General features: G+C 40.8%; 1 protein-coding gene and 1 non-coding gene across 3 annotated transcripts in view; one reads left to right on the forward strand and one right to left on the reverse strand.

Moving 5' to 3' along the window:
- Window positions 1–255: 255 nt before the first annotated feature.
- Window positions 256–21,919, reverse strand: part of Cntn1 (contactin 1) — a 311,867-nt gene continuing 290,203 nt past the window's right edge. For both annotated transcript variants that reach the window (XM_060388785.1, XM_060388786.1), the window contains exon 24: window positions 256–2,557. In XM_060388785.1, coding sequence (XP_060244768.1) covers window positions 2,481–2,557 — 77 coding nt within the window. In that variant the 3' untranslated portion in view covers window positions 256–2,480. The remainder of the gene's footprint in view (window positions 2,558–21,919) is intronic.
- Window positions 8,873–9,008, forward strand: LOC132656135 (small nucleolar RNA SNORA17). Its single transcript, XR_009594073.1, has one exon. It is a non-coding gene; the product is annotated as a small nucleolar RNA SNORA17 (small nucleolar RNA).

Genomic DNA, 21,919 nt, shown 5'->3' on the forward strand with positions numbered 1-21,919 from the left:
GCAGCTTTTGTACCATTGAACTGTTTCAACTTTGAATTTTTACTTACCCAGGAGCATCTACTCCATGACACCAAGCTCATAATGAAAACTTTCTAAAAATAAAAATTAAACAAATATAAATTTCAGGTAAATTGAAAGGACAGTTACTTTTTTGGGCAACAGTAAGACATTTATTTCTTTATAATTTGTTTTCATTCATAAAAAGGACAAACCACAGTCCTATACTACTCCATTGAAAAAATGATAAAAAATAACTAAAAAAATCAATTCGTTATTTATCAGTATCAAATAAAACTACTATTACCTTTCCTGAAATACAAAGAAACAACAGATGTGTCTACAGCTATATAAAGTTTAATTAAGAATCTTGCATCTTAAAGCATATGATACATAGGTTAGCTTGACAACAGTTTAAAACTGATGGTCCCAGTCACGTCTGTACAGTTATATGGGAAAATGAAATGCAGAAGTCATTAGTGCATGAGAGAGGTGAGTCTATCCGTCACATATTTAAAACTAAACAACCTTCAAAGTCTGTTTTCTTATCTTTCAGAACCATTTTCATGCAAAATCTAGCCAGTTTTGGTCTTTATTACCATGTATTAGAAAAGAAAAGGCAGGCATGCATTTGGCAAAAGATGTAGTTGTTATTGATGATATAAAATTGCCCAACATGGGTCACATTACAAGAGGAAAACCCCCAAATGTAACAAGGAAAACACAACATTTGTACAGAAAGCTTACAGAGTTGTTCATCTCCCTAAATAACGACGTCATTTTCTTTTTCAAATCATTAAATATCTTATGAAATCTGGCAATGATTTATTGATATAATCCACTGGGAAAGCATCCATTTCACTGATTTTAAAAAGTTTCATTTGTATAACAAAGTGTTAAGTGTAAATTAATGAAATATTTATTGATATTTTCATAATGAGGATTTTAAACATTTACACATATAGTACAAAAATTATACAAATTAAAGATAGGGGTAACATATTAATAGATCTATTTTTGCTTCCTGTAAATATTCTTTATGGACCTATAGGGTATCCTTTCTAAAAAGATAAACTCTGTCTCTAATTAGCCAGCAAGATTGTGCTAATAAAATAGGGTTAGCTCTCTCAAGGAACCAAACATTGCTCTATTTCAGGAGCCAGCTAATTCTTTATTACCCGAGTTCTTTCACACCCACACTCAGACACATCTCCGTGCACACCATGGATAATGAGGAAACACAGGTTTCCCTTTCACATCTCACAAATTCCTCCACACCGACACTTGGGAGACATCCCTAGACAGGGCACTGTCTACCTCTCCTGCCTCCCAGCTTTGCATATTTTTCATAGGACCACTAACAACATTCTGATTTGGTATTTTTAGCCAGTTTTCAGTATTGCATTGAAATGGGAAATGAGCTTTTAATTTCTTTAAATGGAATTCTGTAGCTTTTTCAACCTGCAGATGATTTCTTGATTCTACACCTTCTATAAAGACAGCTTATACTTAGGCATGAAGCACAAAACCAGAGCAATGAGAACGTTCAAGGATTCTGATACTTTGCCATCACTTATCTCTAGCTGTATAAAGACAATCATGTTGCAATATAAATGGAAGCACTCTACTTCCCCAGACCTGTCATTGCACATATGAATAAACCCAGCAATAGACAATGTTCTGGGTGAGCTGCAGGTTCTGTGGTTTGACATTGATGAGCATGAGACAACTTTTGATTAGAATACAAAAGTAAAAAAATCATCATGTGGCATGTGAACATCAGCTTTAGGAAACTAACTGAAGAATTCTACGGATTCTGAAAAGCAAATATGTAGAAAAAATAATTAAAAATAAGAATACTGATAGTAAGCTCTATAATTTGGTTTTCATAGTCGAAAACTTTCAACTCATTCAGTAAGGTGATTTGGTAATGGTGTTCATGTTAAAATGTTTTTGTTCTATTTTTGTTTTAATTTTTATGGAAAACTCAAAATATAATGAATGACAGGGGTCTTCCAAAAAGTGCAGGACCCCAAACATATAGGCTAATACAAGAAGCGGCATTATTCTTACACATACCACATACAATCAACATTTCAACCTCTATTATGGTTCACAACTTGTCATTAAATGTAAAGCACCTGCATATGGTGATCTTACTTTCACTCTACAGCCTACGGTACGGAATTGAACACTGTAACTTGTCCATTGAATTAAATCATGCAACTTCCACAGAATCAGGTTAAATGGTTTATAAGGCATATTGGAACGAGTTAAAAATCACTTTGTTTCCATTGAAAAGTTATTCTTTTGGATGAAGGGGTTCCTGAATGCCTCAGTCATAATGTGTTGGAAATCAGTTGAATAGCTTGTTAAAGTCTACTTTATTTGGCTTAGGATGGAGCCGCAGGAATGAGAAGGAATTACAGTCATCCCACAATGAAGGGCGTCCTCTGAGCAGGGAACAGCAGATGTCACAACATTCAGAATTCCAAGTAGACAAGGAAGCCAAGGGAGGGCAGTAGCAAGCTGAGGAGACTTGAAGACAGCGTGGACACACCTACAAAGCAAACCAGAAGTGTGCTCATCATTTCATCAGTGACACTAATTGTTACTCACCCAGTCTGCTGGAAAAGGAAGGATCGACTTGTCCTGAAAACCAGATGTTTCTTTTTGCAAAAAGGATTTCTTTTACTCTAAGCTATATGAAGGAATAAATACATTTTATCAAGGATGTTGTGTGTGAGGTCATTTACATTATATCTACATTGTGTTTGAATAAATCATTAAAATAATAACATTGTAATCCTAATGACCTTCCTGTGGTCCAGAACTCTCAAAGGTCAAGAGGTACCATAAATAAGTGAAAATCAAATATCGCATGTGACAGCACAGATGTCACTGATGCCATTTCAAAGTACTTTCTGCATTCTTGCAGGTTTTGACTTAACTTTCAACTTTTCTGCATATTAAACAATTATGTCACATCCACATGTTATTTTATTCAATTATACAGACTATTTGATATCACAAAATTTCCAAAATATTTAGTCTTCTGTGTTTGGTGTAATTTACCATGATCTATTTTGAAACATTTTGTCTGAGGACTCTTGTGTGTGTCTTGCGTGTATATTTTGTTTGCTTTTTATGACTTCTTTAATTTTTGAGATTATAATATAATCATATCATCCCCCTGTTCCTTTTCCTCCCTCAAAACTCTCCCATATACTCTTTCATGTGTTTTTTTTTCAAATTCATGCCTCTTTTTTTCATTCAGTGTTGTTACATGCATATATTTGAGGACTTTTTAAAAAACTATAAGATGGAATAAAAATACTAAAAGTGTTATCTCAAATAATAAATTCATATGTGTACAAGATAGGTACAGCATAATTTTGTATTCCAACCATTTAAAGACTTTTAGTTACTCACATAAGTAAGCAAAAAAGAACTTCTATTGTTAATCTTCAATTGTTAGCTAAGGACCAGTTGCCCTGAAATAGTACAGTGTGTAGTAGATGCTTCGCTCTTCACTATGACCAAGGCCTGACAAGAAACAACTCAAAAGACATTTATTTTGCCCACTGCTTTAAGAGGTTATGGTCTGTGGTGGTGGTGGCTCTGGTGAGAGTATAGAGCAGATGTTTGGGCATATCTTAGCCGAACAAGAAGCTGGGCTGCAAACGAAGCTATACTGTCTACATGCCTCAAAGCAAACTCCTTAGTGATGCCACACCTACCAAAGGTCCCATAATCTCACTCATATCACCACCCACTGGGGACCTGGTGTTCAACAGATGAGCCTGGTGGGAGCATGCAACATTTCGACTGTGACACTCTGAAATAAAAACAAAACAACGTAATGTGCCATGAATGTGCAGGAATTTACACCCTACTTTGCTTGCCACTAATCAAGGGCGATTCCTATGTCAGATAAATTGATAGGCCACGAGCTTCTCACATTAGAATTCTTGAGAACATGGTAAATAGCTGGACTGTGGAGCATACCCTTCTATTCCCCTGGGTTTCAGTTGTAACGTTAATCAACTCAGTTCTGGAATTAGTGAAAGGCTAAAATTACACTCTACCAGTTGAAAAGGTAAGTTATATCATGAAAGTTTACTGTCTAAAATTGGAAACTTCCATATAATTATCTACCATAATAAGAAATAGTTGAAAGCAGTTGTACTTTAACTACATAGTGTACGTTAAGGAAGATATAAAGACTCTCTCCTAAAAGTCTTGACATTAAAATAATATCTCTGTTTCTTAATAACTAGAAGATAACAGTGCCAATGTGCCTGGTAATATCATGCCATTACTCCGTTATCTTTGTTTGATGGTGCATAGAAAACATTCTCAGATACAGATACCGAGTTCTTTAAAAACAAGTGAGACAGCTGCAAACCACTTCTTCACTCAGTGAGATGCTGCACATTCTTCTCCAGGTTCTAGCCAGGTGAGCCTACCTGATCCTTCTTTCCATGTCCCTTCCCAACCTACCAGATCTAGCCTGGATCTCACATCCACTGCCCTACCCTAATCTGGCCACCCCTTCTTGCACCATAAATAATCTATGGGATCCTTCTAGAACCTACCCTACCTACCCCTGACTCACAAGCCCCTCCCACACCACATCCAACCTGTCTACCCATCCAGATGTTGATATTTTCTTCCTTCCTTCCTTCCTTCCTTCCTTCCTTTCTTTCTTTCTTTCTTTCTTTCTTTCTTTCTTTTTCTTTCCTTCTTTTCCTTCCTCCTTCCTTCCTTTTTTATTTTAATCACAGGTAATTCACTTGTATCCCAGCCATAGCCCCCTCCCTCCTTTCCTCCCATTGCCTCCCCCAATCTCCTCCCTGCCCCCTTCTGAGTCCGCTGAGAGGGGGTGTCCTCCTCCCCTTCCATCTGACCCTAGCTTATCAGGCATCTTCAGGACTGGCTGCAATGTCCTTATCTGTGGCCTAGCAAGGCTGCTCTTCCCTTGGGGTGGGGGGAGGCGGGAGGGGAAACTCAATGAGCCAGTCATTGAGTTCATATCAGAAATAATTCTTGTCCTCCTTACTAGGGAAACCACTTGGATACTGAGCTACCATGGGCTATGTCCTCCAGGAACTAACCCAGTAAGTTGGCCTGATCCTTATCTCTATGTCCATTCCTAACCTCCAGATTTGCCCCCACACTCCATGGTTGGACCAGAAGACACATTCTGCACCCTAGCCTCATGTTCTTTGCTTTCAACTTTCTTCATTCAACTTAAGTCCTTTCCAACCTCAAGTCCAAACCCACCCACACATCCTCCCTTCTACTACAACCTGCTCTGTCCATATCAAACACAAAACTATCAAAGGAAATCCACATGCTCAGATCATTTTGCAAAAGTACAAACAATATGAAATATCATATTGTATCTGCCTTTCAAAACTTACTAGTTTTGTAGAAATGTTTAGTAATGAAAATTAATTAGATGAATTCCAGGACTCAGAATCTGAAAAGATCATTTACAAACTTCACCAAATAATTCAAGGGATTTAAAGAGGAGACAAAGAATATCCAGAAGAAATTCAGGGAAAAAAAATTCTTGAGAATAAATGCCTGTGTGATGCCTAAGAAAACCCAAAACTATGTCTGAAGGAATGAAGCCAATCCAGGCTTTGAAAACAGATTCAATAAAGAGATAGAAACATTGACGAGGACTCAAGCCAAAATGAAAATGGATAATCCAAACAGGAAACTTAAGGGAAAGTTTCACAAGTAGAATGAATCAAGCAGAAGGCAGAATATCAAGATTCTAAGATAAAGCACAGAGTCCAGATCAAATAAGCAAGAAAAGGAACATACCGCAAATGTGAGACACCATTAGAAAAACAAACAAATATTCAAATTGTAGGCATAGATGGGGAGAAAAATTCCAAGCCAATGGTATAGACCAAGTCTTCAACAAGACCATAGGAGAAATTAATTTCCACAAACTAAGGAAAGACATACCCATACCAACACAGGAAGCACACAGAATACCAAACACATATGAAAGGAAAAAAAAAAAAAAAAAAAAACAACTTTCCACAGCATATAGTTAAAACAATAACTGTAAGAGCAAGAAAAGTGTACTACTGAAAGCCATGAGAGAGTGAGAAAAAAACCAAAACAAACCACGTGTCAAATACACAGAAAAATACATCAGAATAATGGCTGATTTCTTTATGGAAACTGTGAAAGCCAATAGAGTCGGAGTTCCTCTAACAGACCCCCAGACCTTAGTAGGCTCCGAGGCCTTAGCACAATTGATGCCATAATGGAACTGCCATCCAGGCCTTGGAACCCACAATGTAGGGACCAACATCTGCCAAAATGAGAACAAAGACCTAATTCATTAAAGCCCATATTTCTGGGAAAGTCCCTAACTGTACTAACCTTGCTTTTGGCTTCTGTAATTCTGCTTCTGGCTAACTGTTCTTGCTAATTCAAGTATGTCAGCCCAGAATATGGTTTTTGTGTTTACAAGCTCACCTGGAGTAAGGCTTGCGGTGTCCTGAACTATAATAACTGGCCAGCTAATAAAGGCTTTCTTTTTGGCTTGAACTCATATCCAAATATTCTTCTCTGGTAGATATTTCACAATGTTTCTGGATGCTCAAGAAAGATCTCTAGAGACAAATCCTCTGAGACATGGAGGTCTCAGCACCTTTAGTAGTGGGGAAGGAAGAAGTGGTCAAGGGGCCCTAAGATGTTCACAACCCTAGTTGTTCCAGAGCCCTGGGACTCCTGTTCAATCACTGCCTAAGGCATTGGAGGAATCTGACATTTTCCCCACCAAATGGAACAAAATCAAAAGTTGCCTATTTTGTAACCTCTGGAGGTAACTCAGGTTAAGGAGATTATGTTCAGGATGCACAGGAGAGGCCTGGTATGGCTACTGACCAGTGTCTGGGATCCATGTGACACCCATGAAATGTATGTTAAGTAAGAGATTATAGTGTCTGAGCTCCATCCTTTTGAGCCCCAAGGAGGCCAGAGTCAAAGCAAAGATAGGGTGCAAACCTCTTAAGTTCCTAGTGGACATAGGACCAGCCTACTCCATTATAATGCAGCCTTTCAGGCCAGTCAACTCCTGGGAGACAGCAAATCAAGGGGCTGTCTCAGATGCCTAATTCCCTTGGATGACATCTGGACTGTGGACCTGACACAAGCCACTGTAACTTGCTCTTTCTTAGTTATGCCTAATTGTCCATACTCATAGAACCCACCTCAACTTTTACCCAGACTTACTCTCTGCCCACATTCTAGTGACCTGCTCCCTATTCCATGAAGAACAAGCTCTACAAAGAAAAACAAACAAACAAACAAAAACAAAACAAAATAAAACAAAAAAACTATTATCTGAGGAAGCTACAGCTGTAGTTCCCCAAGGTTTGGGCAGAAGGAAACTTGCCTGAACTGGCCATGCTTTGCCTGACTTTAATCTGCCTCAATACCCAGACTATGCATTGGAGGATACTGGCTGAGCCAGGCAAGAGGATGTCAAACAAGATTTTAAAAAATACTGGTGGATGTTGCCAAGCAGAAGGCTTCTCTTCCAAAGCAACTGGTAGTGGAGCTCTACCAAACCACACATCTTGGGGCCACAAAAGCTGTTGCGCTCTTCTATCCAGATATTATAAACACCAGTTGGAGGGTCCTGTCAAGGACATTGCTTTAAGGTGCATCACTTGTGCATAGGTAAACCCTAAAGGATGAAGAAATGTCCTGGGTGAGGTTTCTGTCCCAGGGGAACACCTCTGTAAAGCACCCAGAACTGGACATTACTGAAATCAAACATACCACCTCTAGGTATAAGTGCTTCCTGGTGTTTGCAGACTTTTTTTTTTTTTTTTTTTTTTTTTTTTTTAAGAAAAGGTAGAGGTCTATCCTATAAGGACAGTCACCAAAAAACTTACTTCCAGGTTAGACTGCCCATATCCCCAGAATCTGTCAATGGGTCCAGCCTTTACAGACGAAATATCCCCAAATCCAAAAAAGGTATTCAACATTAATTGGGAATTATGTTGTGCTTATAGGCCATGGAGTTCAGGTCATGTAGAGAGGATGAATGTAACATTAAAAGAAGCATTAAGTAATCTGGAAACCAGTGAAAGTTAACTCAATTTCCTCCCCTCTGCCCTAGTCAGGGCCAGATGTATCCTCTATTGGGAAGGTTTAATCCCTTTTGAAAACATGTGTGGGAGGCACCTCCCACCTCCCTAAATGCAGAGAAACTTTCCCATACAGAGATTCCTTCTCAAGTCCTTGCAAGCTCTGCAGGAAGCTTGGAGAGCCATTAACCAGACATTTCCATTCATCTAACTATGTCACCATTCATCCCTGAACCGATCCACTACTTTCATCCAGGTGACCTTGTTCAGGCAAAAATGAGCCGTGCTGGAACTCTAGCAGTACCATTTAGGTCTTAAAATCAAGCACATAGGCACCCATATCTGCTGAAACCAAAACAAAAACCTAATCCTTCAAAGTCTTTTTTTTTTTTTTTTTTTTTTTTTTGTCTTTTGTAGTTAGTTCCACTTCTGGCCAACTATTCTTGCTAATTGAGGTGTGTCAAACCAGGATGTAGTTTTCATGCTTAAATGCTCACCTTGAAAAAGGCTTGGGACTGCAGTAGGGTTCTGACCTCCCAGATTAAATTACCAGCAGGCTAATAAAGATGTTCTATTGCCTCAAACCCATGTCATATTAGTCTTCCCTAGCAGAAAGCTCACAACACCCAAGGACAATCCATTCCATGTGGTAAGAAGACCATGAGAACAGCTGCCATTACAGGTCTATGCCACCATGTCTAGCTTCCAAATCCTCTATTTTTGATACCATTAAGAATGCTTGACATCCTGCCCTTAGTGGCATTGCAGGTTTGGCTTCTGTGTTACAGGTGCATCAGTAGGTGACAGAGAGGAGAAAGACATATATTTAAGCTAGCTGTTCTGATCTATGAACATCTGAGTGATTAGCAGTAGCCTAACATTCCCCGAAAATAGCCAGCTCAAGACAACCACCATTCTGGTGCCAGGCAGGAACTCAGGATAGGAAGCAAGGCAGAGAATAGAAGAACCCTACCTGAGACTGAAGGCCCAAGACAGGAGCCTAAGACAGATGATCCTCCTGAGGGACCACTAGGGCAGGCCAGGTGAGGAATGGGGCTGAGGTGATGACTAGACCTGTGTCATGGGTTCACAGACAGGTGCTAGCCTGAGATGAGCACCAGTCAGATGCTGCATAGGCCTAGGAGGGAAGACCATGCCTGAGAGGACTCCCTGTCCAGTGCCATAATGCACAAGCAGGCATGGCACTCCTGAGACCGCTCCTGAGATGACCCCACTCAGAGACGCCTGGTGCCACTAAGAGGAGAAAGTAAGTGTTGATGGAAAGAGAAAGAAATAGAGGGTGTGGGCACAATGAAGACAAGCAGAAGTGGATACTCAAGACTGAGGAGAAACAGCCTGATGTGAGCAGCCAGTGATACCACCTGCAACCACAGTAAGGTCCTGCCCTGTGCTGCCACGAGGAGCCACATCTGGGGATGTGTCCCTGCAACAGCAGGGGTCTGTTATCATCAAGGGCCAGGCAGATATCCCTGGGGACTGCTACTTAGGAACACGTTGATGTCTAAGGTCTGTGAAGAACTGGTACCACTCCTCACGTGGGAATCATGGGAGAGCTGGCCTTGGGGACAGGAGAGCAAGACCTCGGCCCTCGCCAGCTTCAGTGCTCACCACACAGTGTAGGAGTTTTGGGTAAGTCAGCCCAAGGATACAAATGCAGGAAAGCTGGCTCTACCATTTGTCCCCCCAGAGGTGACATGACCGGACAGGAGAACTGGCCTTGTCCCTCACCAGCTGTTGCCCTTGGGAGAGCAGGCCCTGCAGCTTACCTGAACAGCACCTTAGAGCTGACCCTGGATATGGGGGTGGCAGGTCTGCCAGCCCTGTGGAGTAAGTGCAGGAGAGCTGGCCCTGCCTCTTGTCTGCTGGGCAGTGGCACTGGAGCAGAGCAGCAGAGCGAAAGATGCCTTTCTCCCCTCACTTGTGTGTTTTTGGGGAGGGGGGCATTGTTGGTGAGCAGATTCAGAGGGCATGAGAATGGGAGAGCCAAAGGGATGACCATCTCGGATACCTCCTAGGCCCAGATTCAGGGCTCTGAATTGGCCTACCCCTGCATCTACCACTGCTGGCGTGATTGAAGGGACGGGTTCTACAGATCCAAAACTACAGGATCTCTATGACACAAGGCAAGAACAGGATATCCGAGAGGTGTCCCAGTGAGGTTCCTGTGTTGATATAGTAGCAGAAGCCAGAGAGCTTACATCAAACCAACGAGCCATTGCAATGAACATTTGCAAGCAAAAAAAGTGCAGACAAAATGGTATACTGTGGGACACACTATAAAACTCTACAGCTTCGACAGTGATTTTTTTTTTCCCTGTCACTGTTGGGGTGGGGAGGTTGCAAGGGTGGAGAGAAGGTATGAGGGGGAAAAGAAACAATTCAAAGTAAAAAAAAAAAAAATTAAAAATATAAAAAAGACCATTAGGGCCAATCTAGACTAACATACCCAGCAAAACTCTCCTTTAGAGTTGAAAGAGAAAGAAAAAATTTCCATGATATACATGGCCTAAAACATTTATATTCAACAAACTAAACCTAAGGAAATACAGGAAGAAAGGACTGAGCCTAACAGAAAGACTGCAGGAAAAGGTAAGTTCATCATCCCTAGCAATAACGGAAATGCATATCAAAACAGCTTTGGGATTTCCAGATACCCCATTAGGGATGGCAAAGATTAATAAAACAGTGAACAATAACAAATGCTGGAGGAAAGGTGGGGAAAAGAGAACCTGTATTCGCTGTTGGTGAAACTGCAAACTGGTCCCGCCAATCTGGTGTCAGTGTGGATCTGAAACCTAAAAATCAATCTGCCATATAACCTAGCTATTACACTCCTTGGCATGTGCCCAAGGACTTGACAACCTGCTCCACAGGTATGTTCAGCCATATCCATTTTTGCTCTATTTACAGTAGTTAGGAGATAGAAACAACCCAACTGATGATCGGATAATAATAATGTGGTAGGTAATACACACCATGCAATAATAGTCAACTGCAATGAAAAAATAAAATTACATAATTCTCAGGTAACTTTATGGAACTAGAAAAAGGTATTTTTTTATGAGATAACCCAGACTCAGACAAAAGTTAACTCTTCTCTCTCATTTGGGGCTGCTAGCTTTCAATCCTCAGATGTGAGTACAGATTAGGTAGCAACTGCAGAAACCAGCAAAGTAAAACAGGACCTTTTTCAGACAGAGGGTGGGTATGAGAGCAATGGAGGGGAACATTGCAGGGTACCAGTGATCTAATGAGGGAAATGGGAAAACAAGGGTCTCTCATTAGTGAGGAGGAGGTAGAGAGGAAGATGGAATTGGGTAAAATAATAGTACGTATGTCTAGAAAAAGTCTTAATGAATCATACTCTTCAATATCTACCTAAAAATGCCTATAACACATATAGGTTGGCATATAAATATACATGCATGGTTTAAATGAAATTCCCATCTGGACTGATAATGTTCCCTCCGAGGGCCCTAAACATCTAAATAAAACTTCTACCCCAGGCATGATAACCCTCTTTTGAGTTATTGGTCAACGATACCCAAGAGACTCCCAAAATAGTAAAGGCTATTGCAATTTTCCTAAGTTGCCCCTAAGAGGTGGAAGATGAGTCCCTGTTGTTGAACGCACCATGATCTTCAAACACAGAGCCAAGAGGACCCTGAGTTGGAAGCGACCTGAATGCTTCCTCCCTGAGGACTAGCTTTCATGATACTAGAAGGCACCATACAACATCCTAAAAGTGGGATAGGGAGGGAATGAGGAAGGGGGCTACAGCTGGGATACAAAACGAATAAACTGTAATTCATATACAAAATTAAAATAAAATTTAAACAAAGAGGGAAACAGCCAACAATCCTACACAGCTATGATGCCCATGAACCACATGAATGACCAGCGTTACCCTGGGTGCATGAGTGGCACACAGACATTTTCAGTAACCAACAGTTCTCTAACTGCACTCCAGAACCACTCAACAACAGGGAACTCGCACCTGGAAACCCAGCCAACTAACCAGGACTAGTTAAATTCATGGCTCTTGGAGGAGAACCTACAACCACCACCATACTACGGCTGCATAATCCCTATCTACATTTTAAATATTCGTTTTCATACACATAGATACGTGTTGCTCTCACAACTCTTCCAGAAGAACACTCTTTGCAACAGACAGAGACCATCACAGAAAACCACAACAATCAAAATGCAGAGCTGTGAAGCCTCGTCCCAGTGGATATAGCTACCATACGGCTCTTACACAGCACAGGGATCAGTATATAATACACGGTGGAAGTACTGTAAGAGCCAGGAGATGGATTTTACTGTGAGATGGTGTCTCCTAACGATGTTAGAAACTATAACCAAAAAAAGTCTTACCAACTTGGCCACAGAATGAGGACAACAATAGACATGCTAACATGAATGGAGCAAAGACCTCAGCTCTACACAAATAACTACAGGCAACTAAGAAAGCTCAGAGCAGGAGAAGCAGTCTTCCATAGGGAAAAGAACACCAATAGGCTATAAAATACAAAATGGCCAGCTATGAAAATATACGTACAGGAAATGTTATAAGCAAGTTGTACTCACGCATTTAGAAATACACACACATATATGTAAGTAAATATGTAACAATAATTCATTTTTAAAAAGAGATCATGAACTTGAAAGAGAGCAAGGAGGGTATATGGAACGGTTCTCAGGGAAGAAGGGGAAACAGGAAATGATGTAATTATACGATAATCTCAAAAATAAAATAAGAAAAAAATATAAGTGGGCCAGTAAGGGTCACACAGTGAGAAAAACAAGACTATGAAAAAACAATTTAAAAAACTCTGGCCACTTAACAGCTGCCCAAAAAGCCTCCATAATATAAATGTTGTCAATTGCTGTCAATAACAATGCCAAGTATGGTGACGAGGAGGATATCTGGTGCATGCTGTTCCGTAGCACAAAATGGGTTCTAACCTGTGGTCCTTGCACAGTGGGACTGAGGAGGCTTATTCTTTACATCTCCCTATTCTGTCTCTCTCCATATTTCTATTTCAAACACACACACACACACACACACACACACACACACACACACACTATTTTAACATAAAAGACCAGAGCAGCAGCTTTTTTTTCAAAAAACCATTATTTCATGTTTTCAGAATAACAAATTAAAAAAAATTAATATACAATGCATACATCAGTATTAAGTAAGTGAAAGGAACTGTATATTTAATTTTATATTCTACTACCTCAATAATGTATTAAACAAGAATATCACTCAGCCAGTATAATTTTTATTTTTGATAATCAATTCAGGTCAAATGACTTGGTAAAGAATAATCAGCAGAGAGAATGACGCTTTGGTACTGCCCAGCACTACAGGCACAGTCTTCCCACCTGTGGGTACTGCACTGTGCCCTTTCTGTGAGATGGCAAGTACAGGGCACAAAGGGGAAAAGAGCCACACAGAAAAACACAGCCGCTACCTATGATGTTAAAAGAGGCTTTTGCATTCTTGCACGGTTTTCTTAAACCTTCTATTTTTCTGCATATTTCAAAAATATGCCATAACCCGCATGTTATTTTATTCTGATAAGATGACCAATAACAAACCTCAATTAAACAGCAAAACATTTAGTTTTCCATGTTTGACCTAATTTAGATGATTTATCCTGAAGCCCTATCTGAAAGTGACTGTGGGGTCTCTCCAGCGCTCTGCCCACTGACCACAATGACATCAGCAACGGTTATGCATTGATGTGTTTGTCTGAATATGTGGCTTGGCCCAGTCTTAACTGTGGCTGTAGAAAGCAGTTTAGTCAATCAGGGATCCCATCTTGAAGTTTTGGTGTTAGGATGCAAACCAAACACAATTTCATAATTTGTGGCTTTGACATCAGGATATTGGATTTACTTAAAATAAACTCTTTATGTTTATGTGTATGTTATTTAATGCCTCTAATGGCTCAGGTTTATGTAATTGCTCTGCATCTTTAGGTCTCCTCTACATTCTAAACAGAAATTAGAGACCTAATTGAATTACCATTTAGTCATGCTAAGTGTGAGATATATAAAAATATATTTTTGAGGTATTTTCAGTAGATGTAGGATTTATACTTACCAAAACATGTATTATATTACTGCTCTCCACTAGTTCTTAAATTGTCTCTATTACATACTTTGCTTTACACAGATCTCCTGAATGATCCACATGAACAAATCATCAGTCATGTAAATCATTCTTTCGTATCAGAATAAATATAAAGCCAAATTAAAATGCCTTGTTTAATCTAAATTTCCTTTAGTATTGTTTTCTAATAGAATTCCTGTACTTACTAGTTGTTTTCAGAAAGGTTATCATCACACAAAGTGTGTGTATATGTGTTTAGGTTAACTCTTCCCTCTGAGGTTCCTAGCTTTCAATCTTCAGATGTGAGTTCACATCCTACAATAACTGCAGGAACCAGTAAAGTAAAACAGGACCATTTCCAGAGAGGGAGTGGGTAGAAGGCAGTAAATTAGGGGCCTTGGAGGGTACCAGTAATCAGATGAGGGAGTGGGGAGGGGAAAAGAGAGTCTCTAGTTAGTTAGGACAGGGAAGATAAGTGCAAAGGAAGGAAGGAATTGGGACAAGAGGGCAGCAGCATGTAGAGAGCAGAAATTTCTATTATTACTTCACTTAAAAGTTGAGTAGCCTTTTGTATAGGCAGAGAACTTTTCTGCGTTTTATAAAAGCACTGGTGGGAAGGAAAAGATCTCAAGGGATGTGACAAAAGTATAACACAGATCATAGAAAGGAAAATAATGGCGTGTGGGGGTGGGTCAGGGGCAGAGATTTCAGTAGGGAGGAGATGGGAGGAAAGAATAGAGGGAAGGTAGGAAGGAGGGACAACTAAGAGTACATGAGAAAGCCATATGGAAACCTCTCACCACCACCACCACCACCAGCACGCACAGACACACCAGATTGAGTAAAACTACTCCACACAGGGCAAGGTTCTCCTCTCAGAACCCATACGCTGACAAATAAAAAGGTCAGTCCCAGGTGTCAGATACCTCCCCTTGAGCTGTTTATGGTCTTTGGGGTCCTGGACACACACCAAATAATACAGACTCTCGCCATTGCTTTTGGTTGACCACCAGAAGCTGATGTGAGGACAGCACATACTTTTATTATAAGATTTGGAGAAGCCCAGCTGGTACCAATTGGGGTGCTTCCTCTCTGTTGGCTAGCTTTCACAGTGCCTACTGCTATTCTGTCCATTTGGGGAGAAAAGTCATCAACAGTCTGATCCAGGTATGAGCCCAGTGAGTTACAATAAAAAGCAAACTGGTTCAAATTTTCTTGTTCTGTTGCTCTCCTTGTGGAATTCCTGTCCTTTCCAGCTCTTGCTATTTCCCACTTCTTACCTAAAATTCCATTCACTCTGCCCGTCAGTTGGTCATCAGGCTCAGCATTTGCTTTGAGAGTCTGCACAGCAGAGGCTTTCAGAGGCCCTCTGGGAACTTCCCAGAGACTCATACTCCAACCAAGGACTATTCATGGAGATAACCTAGAACCCTGACAATGCAGCCAATTCTGATGAGAACTGATAGACTAAGATCAGAAAGAAGGAGAGGAGGACCTCCCCTATCAGTGGACTTGGGGAGGGGCAAGCATGCAGAAGGAGGGGGAGGGTGGGGCTGGGAGGGGAGGAGGGAAGGGCTTATGGGGGATACAAAATGAATAAAGTGTAATTAATAAAAGTTAAATTAAAAAAAAGCAAACTGGTAACATATGCCCATTGCTGCAATACTGGCAGGAATGTGGTGGGGTGACCAAAAACTTCCTTATTTAAGACCCAGTCCACAGGTGGAAACATGTGCCTGTTACTGTAATCAAGAACTCAGGGCCAGGGAGCTCATAGGCAACAGGGCTGAACTTACAAATATTATTTTACTAAATGGACACAGCTTCATATTGCTCTCTAAATATGTCTTCCTTGTAGCAGTAGATTAGATCTCACAGAATTGACTTATCAGAGAAGTTTATTTGTGCAGTGGACAGCGGTTAACACAGAGACTCTAGTTTTGACAACTAGTTGAAATACAGAGAATAAATGTCCGTGGCGTGGTAGGCCATAAGAAGGATGTCTGTATTACACACACCTCTGCAAGGCAGAGAAAGCATTGCAAAGGGGCATGGGAAGACTGGAAAGATTGGAAGAGCTAAATGTTGGGGAATATTGGGATGAGACTGTTTTCTGGGAACAACAGGACAAACATGAAGTGAGAGCTGCTGAGAATTCCTACATAAGGCCTACAAAAATCATCATTCCAGCATGGATCAGAAAGGGGCTAATGAGCTCCCAGCCCTAGCTCAGGATCTCTTTCCAGTTGGTAGGGTATGGAGGGAGGGGCAGAGTTGATTTTTTTTAGTGGTGTGCTCTCTTGTAGGCCAATCATGCTTCAAGGGGATGATCTCACACCTATCCCACTTGTTGGACTCAGTGGGCTTTAAAATTTAAAATTCATCAAGTTGGAATCAGGGTAGGAGAGAAAAGTGGATCCAGCAGAAGCTAGTACAAGGAGCAGGGGCAATAAATATGAGCAAAATACACTACATTCATGCTTGAAGTTCTTAGAAACATAATTAAAATATCTATATACATGATCAGAAACTGAGACAGATTTGAGTTTTAGGTATGTCAGGATAGTTCTGTGGTTGTTGATTTTTTTTCCCCATTTTTATCTTAAGATACGTTTTTCTTTCTTTTTTTTTTCATTCTAGCTTCTAAGTATCAACTTGCATATTTTTCTTTTAATTATCTTCTTGTCCAAAGCTGTGTCTTTAAGATAGCAAAATACTGTTCTATGTAGGGAATAAAAAAAAAAAACTTAAGACCCACTCTTTGTTTTGTCTGTAGCTAGTTTGCAGCCATAAGCCACTGGCACAGTTCTGCAAGGCTCTGATCTTTGGATGTCTCAGTTTCTTAGGATGCTGATGAGGAATTCTCAAGTGACAGTCTCCTGGCTTAGAAGCCCAAAGGTTCTGGCCATGCCGCTTTGATTCTATGACAACCGTAATATTTAAGGATATCAAGCATTGAGCCATAAAATTTTCAACCTAATTTGTTATGTTTCTTTTTATTTATAATAATCAAACATGAATTCAGTTTATATGTATACATACAGAGCTTAATCATATAAGCACTAGTGGCTTTAGTGTTTTTTTTTTTTTTAATTTTTGAAAACAGTGAAAGCCGCTAATAAATCCTGCCTCTTCTACTTGTTTGGTAATTAGGAACCAAAAAGCCAAGCAAAATAGCTGTTTGTGCTTTTGGCAGATATGCGCAGTTCCCTGGCAGTGTACGCTGCGATGCTATTTATCCCCTGCTATTGACTTTGGTCCTTCCCCACCAGAAACGCCAGACTTCCAGGCTGCACTTCCTCCCAGAAAGGACTGAGCGTTGCCACATAATGACCACCAATGAAGTGCAACAGTAACCCCTAATAACTTCAATTCTGATAGGAATTTTTTTGGCAGTGTAAATCTATAATAATGAGGACTTTGAAAATTGGCTTACTACATCTTAAAACAGCAAGGTGAGAGTTTGGCAGGAAGGTGAAGTTTGGGATAATTGAGGATGCCGTGGAATACTAGCACGAGAGCCCTTGACTATGGGCTCTCTTGCAAGGCTCTTACCCTCTTTGAGCTGCAAAATGTAGAGTGGAATATTTGTACCCTAGGGCATGTGTCAGAATCTTTTTTTTTTTTTAAATGTTAGTCTGTATTGTGAAAGCCATTGTTACAAACTTAGTTTGTTGTTTCAAAAGGATTTTTGTTTTGTGAGTATTTAGTGAGGCTGTATGGAGCCTGGAGTGAAAATACAAGGTCCCCAGATTCCAAACTCAGGGTCCTACCCATCCAATGTACAGTACACCATTAATGGACTTCCTGATTGATTTATTCACAGCATATGCCAAATCGCTACCAGTAACGTAGGATTTTTGCTTGAAATTCCTAGTAATTGGAGCTTGTTTTAAGATAGGCTACGAGTTTGTCTCTGGAACTAGCTGCTTGCTAGAACATTCTGAGCAGTGCCAATGCAGTTTGTGGAAAATATCCAACTGCCCAAAGGGTGATTCTTTCTTAACCTCAATTAAAGTTTGACAGCCTCTCTGGTACCAGCCTCCTAAGACAAACAGCATCTTTCCACTCCTCCTACCTTCCCTTCTGAATTCAGTCATGTTTGAGGTTCAATGGTAAACACACAGTGAAGGAGAAGGTTCTAACACTACTGTGTTCTGATTGCTGAGGTGGTGACTCCTCTTTAGGAACTTAGGTTTAGAGGCCAGCAGAACACACTCACCAGTGGTTTCCTAGACACTTTCAGAGCTGCAAATAAGCCTCAAGGGCTTGTTAAGAGATAAAGGACTGTTCCCATACTTCTCAATTTTTGTACTGTTTCTTCTTTCTTGTTGGGTTATATTTGGTGTACTGAATAGAGAAAGAGGTTCTCCTTGCAGAGAAAAGATTCTGTTTGTCACCATGAAATTGTCTTTATACTTATTGTTAAGTGTGTCTAAAACGGAAAATTCAAACTAAAGAGACAGATTTACCTTTCCCCAAAGTCACTGAATTTGTCTCCATTCTCCCTTTCCATAAATTTAAATAGACTATCTTTGCTGGTCTTAACATCTTTCTATTCCTGAGGTCTTGAGGAATCCATTATCTGCATCTGGGCAAGACAGCTGAATGTGGAACACTGCCTTGCTGGATGCCATGAGCCATCATCTTCAGGTACAGAAAAGTCTACATTGGGTATGCATGCATTCCTTCATTTATTGATGAGATGAAATGTTCAGAAGACACTCATTTGCATGCTGCTTAATGTTCCAGTAGTTGTGGTGGCAAGGAAAGGCAGGTATAGAATAGTTCCTTCTTTAAGGTGAGAGTAGATTCAGACAGGCCAGTGTCTGTCAGAGCTGTGGATCCCAAACTGAAAACTCTACCCTGTTTTATATCACTCTTTTTGAAACTGTAATTGACAGTCATTCAAGTGTCTAGTTGACTCAGAAGAGATTTGGTATTGTCAAAGTACAGGCACAGATTAACTTAAATGTACATTTTTACCTCAAACTTCCTTTCTGAAATAAGCTCCTCATCAAACAACTGGTGAACATCTCACAAATTAAGGAGTGATGACATAGCACAGTGAAAAGGATATGTCTTTACAATGACTTCATTTTTTTGTACATTCTTTGGACAGTTTGGTGTGCACCATAAATTATTCTTTTAATAGGTTATTGATAAATATCTTTTCAATTGATTCTTTTAAATTCTATCGCTGAGGGATTAAGCAAGATGGCAGAGCAGAGACGACTCTCGTTCTGACCAGCAGCACAGCAGGATCGGCACAGAGACCAGCAGTCAGAACTCGTGGACCTAAAACACAAGTGATTGTGTTTCCCAGGTGAGAGGATACCCCACGGCGGGGGATTCAATCAGCTTTAACTCACCCAGCTAAACCATGGAAAAGATCCCGGTTCCACCAGGCACTTGGTCGCCAGCCCAGAGCCACATGCCAGCATGCTCTGATCACTGTCCCAGACTAAACTGTGGGCACCACAACATCAGAGACTGAGATTTCCAGTCGAGAGATAACCCCATGGTGCAGGAAACTGGGACCGACCTTAGGTCCCCAGACATTCCCTGGAAAAGACCTGGGGTTCCACGGGCACCCAGGAGCCAGCCCAGAGCCAGAGCCAGGGACCCAGGCACCATCACCAAGTCCTGCCTGCATGCCTGACTTGCTGCCCCAGATAGAACTCTGGGCCCCAGGGCACCAGAGACTGAGTTTCTCTGTCAGGTGCAAACCCACAGGGAGGGGAACAACTGGTCTGATCTCAGAGCATTCAGCTGATACCACCACCCCGAAAAGGTCTCAGGGAAAAATTACCCAGTTTCAGCAGATGCCCAGGCACCCAATCGCCAGAAAGGCAGAGCCAGGCAAATCTGTGCCTGTGGGTTCTACTCGCCATCACAGGCAGAAAGGCTGTCCCCAAAGCAAAGACTGGCTGTCCCTGTCAGGAGGAAACCCCACAGCGGGGGCATCATCAGGTCCAATGCTCAGGACACCCAGCTCCAGAAGACTTTCTGGATTCACGCAGAATTTAGACTCTAGCCCTCTACTGCTCCTCTAGGAGCACCATGCTCACCTGCCATTACTGAGTACCGCTAGGGCACTGGGGCACACAGCTGCATCCTCAGACTTACGAAAGCCAGAGCACCATTACAACAGCCCTCAGATACTGCTCCAAGGTTCAACCAGTTATCTCTAGCTGAACTGACAAAACTGTGGGAAAACCTAGTTCTTCAAGAGGGCTGCACCCAACAATTACACCTTAAGAGCAACAACTGCTGCTCACTAAATTCTGAGCAAGAAACCCAGCGGCAGGGCAGCCATCACCAGGACCTCTCCTGAGGAGAGGAGAGCCTTCCTGAACATGACAGTTACCACACAGGTCCATACACCTGAAGTGAACTGTGACAATTCCTGAGAAGCACCACCATTCAGTTGACCGACCATACCCAAAAAGCATAGGAGAACTTCAGAACCCCACCAAGTGGATTCTCCCCACCCCAGGACCTAGCAGGCACCAGAAATTAACAGACAACACCTGAGACAGAGGGATGGGTAGAGGCCAGTGAAAAAGCACAACCAACAAAAGGCAAAGCAATATGGCATTCCCAGAACCAAGTTATCCAGGGGTAAGTAGCCCTGGACACCCTAACATAAGTGAAATTCAAGAAGATGACCTTACATCTATGCTTATGAAGAGGTTAATGGGGGAAGCAAATAAAATGTGTAAAGAATTAGGGGAAGATATAATAAAACAGATTATGGCCATCTATAAAGAAATACAGGAAGATGCAGCCAGATAGTTTGTGTCATTCAGAGAGAAAACGATTAAATCACTGAAAGAAATAAAAGAAACAGAGGAATGTTCTAAGAAACAGGTGAAGGAATTGAAGGAAAAACAGGAAAATACAGTCAGACAGGTGAAGGAAATCAACAAAATGATTCAATATCAGAAGACAGAATTGAAAAAATTAAAGAAAACACAAATGGAGGAAATCATAGAGAGGGAGAACCTAGGGAAAAAAAAAAAACAGGAACTACAGAGGTAAGCATAACCAACATACTACAAGAGATGGAAGAAAAAAAATTGCAGGTGTGGAAGATATAAAGGAAGAAACCAATGTATCTGTCAAAGAAAATAATAAATCTAAAAAAATCCTCACACAAACCATCCAAGAAATCCAAGACAACATAAAAAGACAAAACCTAAGAATAATAGGAATAGAGGAAAAGGAAGATTCCCTCCTCCAAGGCCCAGAAAATATTTTCAATAATATCATTGAACTTAAAGGGGAGGCCAACTTAAAGGGGAGGCCTATAAGAATACAAGAGGCCTACAGAACACCTAATAAATTAGACCACAAAAGAAAATCCTCCTGCCACATAATAATCAAAACAGTAAATATAGAGAACAAAGAAAAAATACTAAAAGCTGCAAGGGAAAAAGGCCAAGTAACATATAATGGCAAACCCATCAGAATCACACCTGACTTTTCAACAGAGACTATAAAAGCCAGAAGGGTCTGGACAGATATCATGCAGACCCTAAGAGAACACAGATGTCAGCCCAGGCTACTATACCCAGCAAAACCCTCACTCCTCATAGAAGGAGAAAAAAAGATATTCAATGACAAAAACGAATTTCAA

This window comes from Meriones unguiculatus, chromosome 8 (genome assembly GCF_030254825.1).
Source record: "Meriones unguiculatus strain TT.TT164.6M chromosome 8, Bangor_MerUng_6.1, whole genome shotgun sequence".
Lineage (NCBI taxonomy): Eukaryota > Metazoa > Chordata > Mammalia > Rodentia > Muridae > Meriones > Meriones unguiculatus.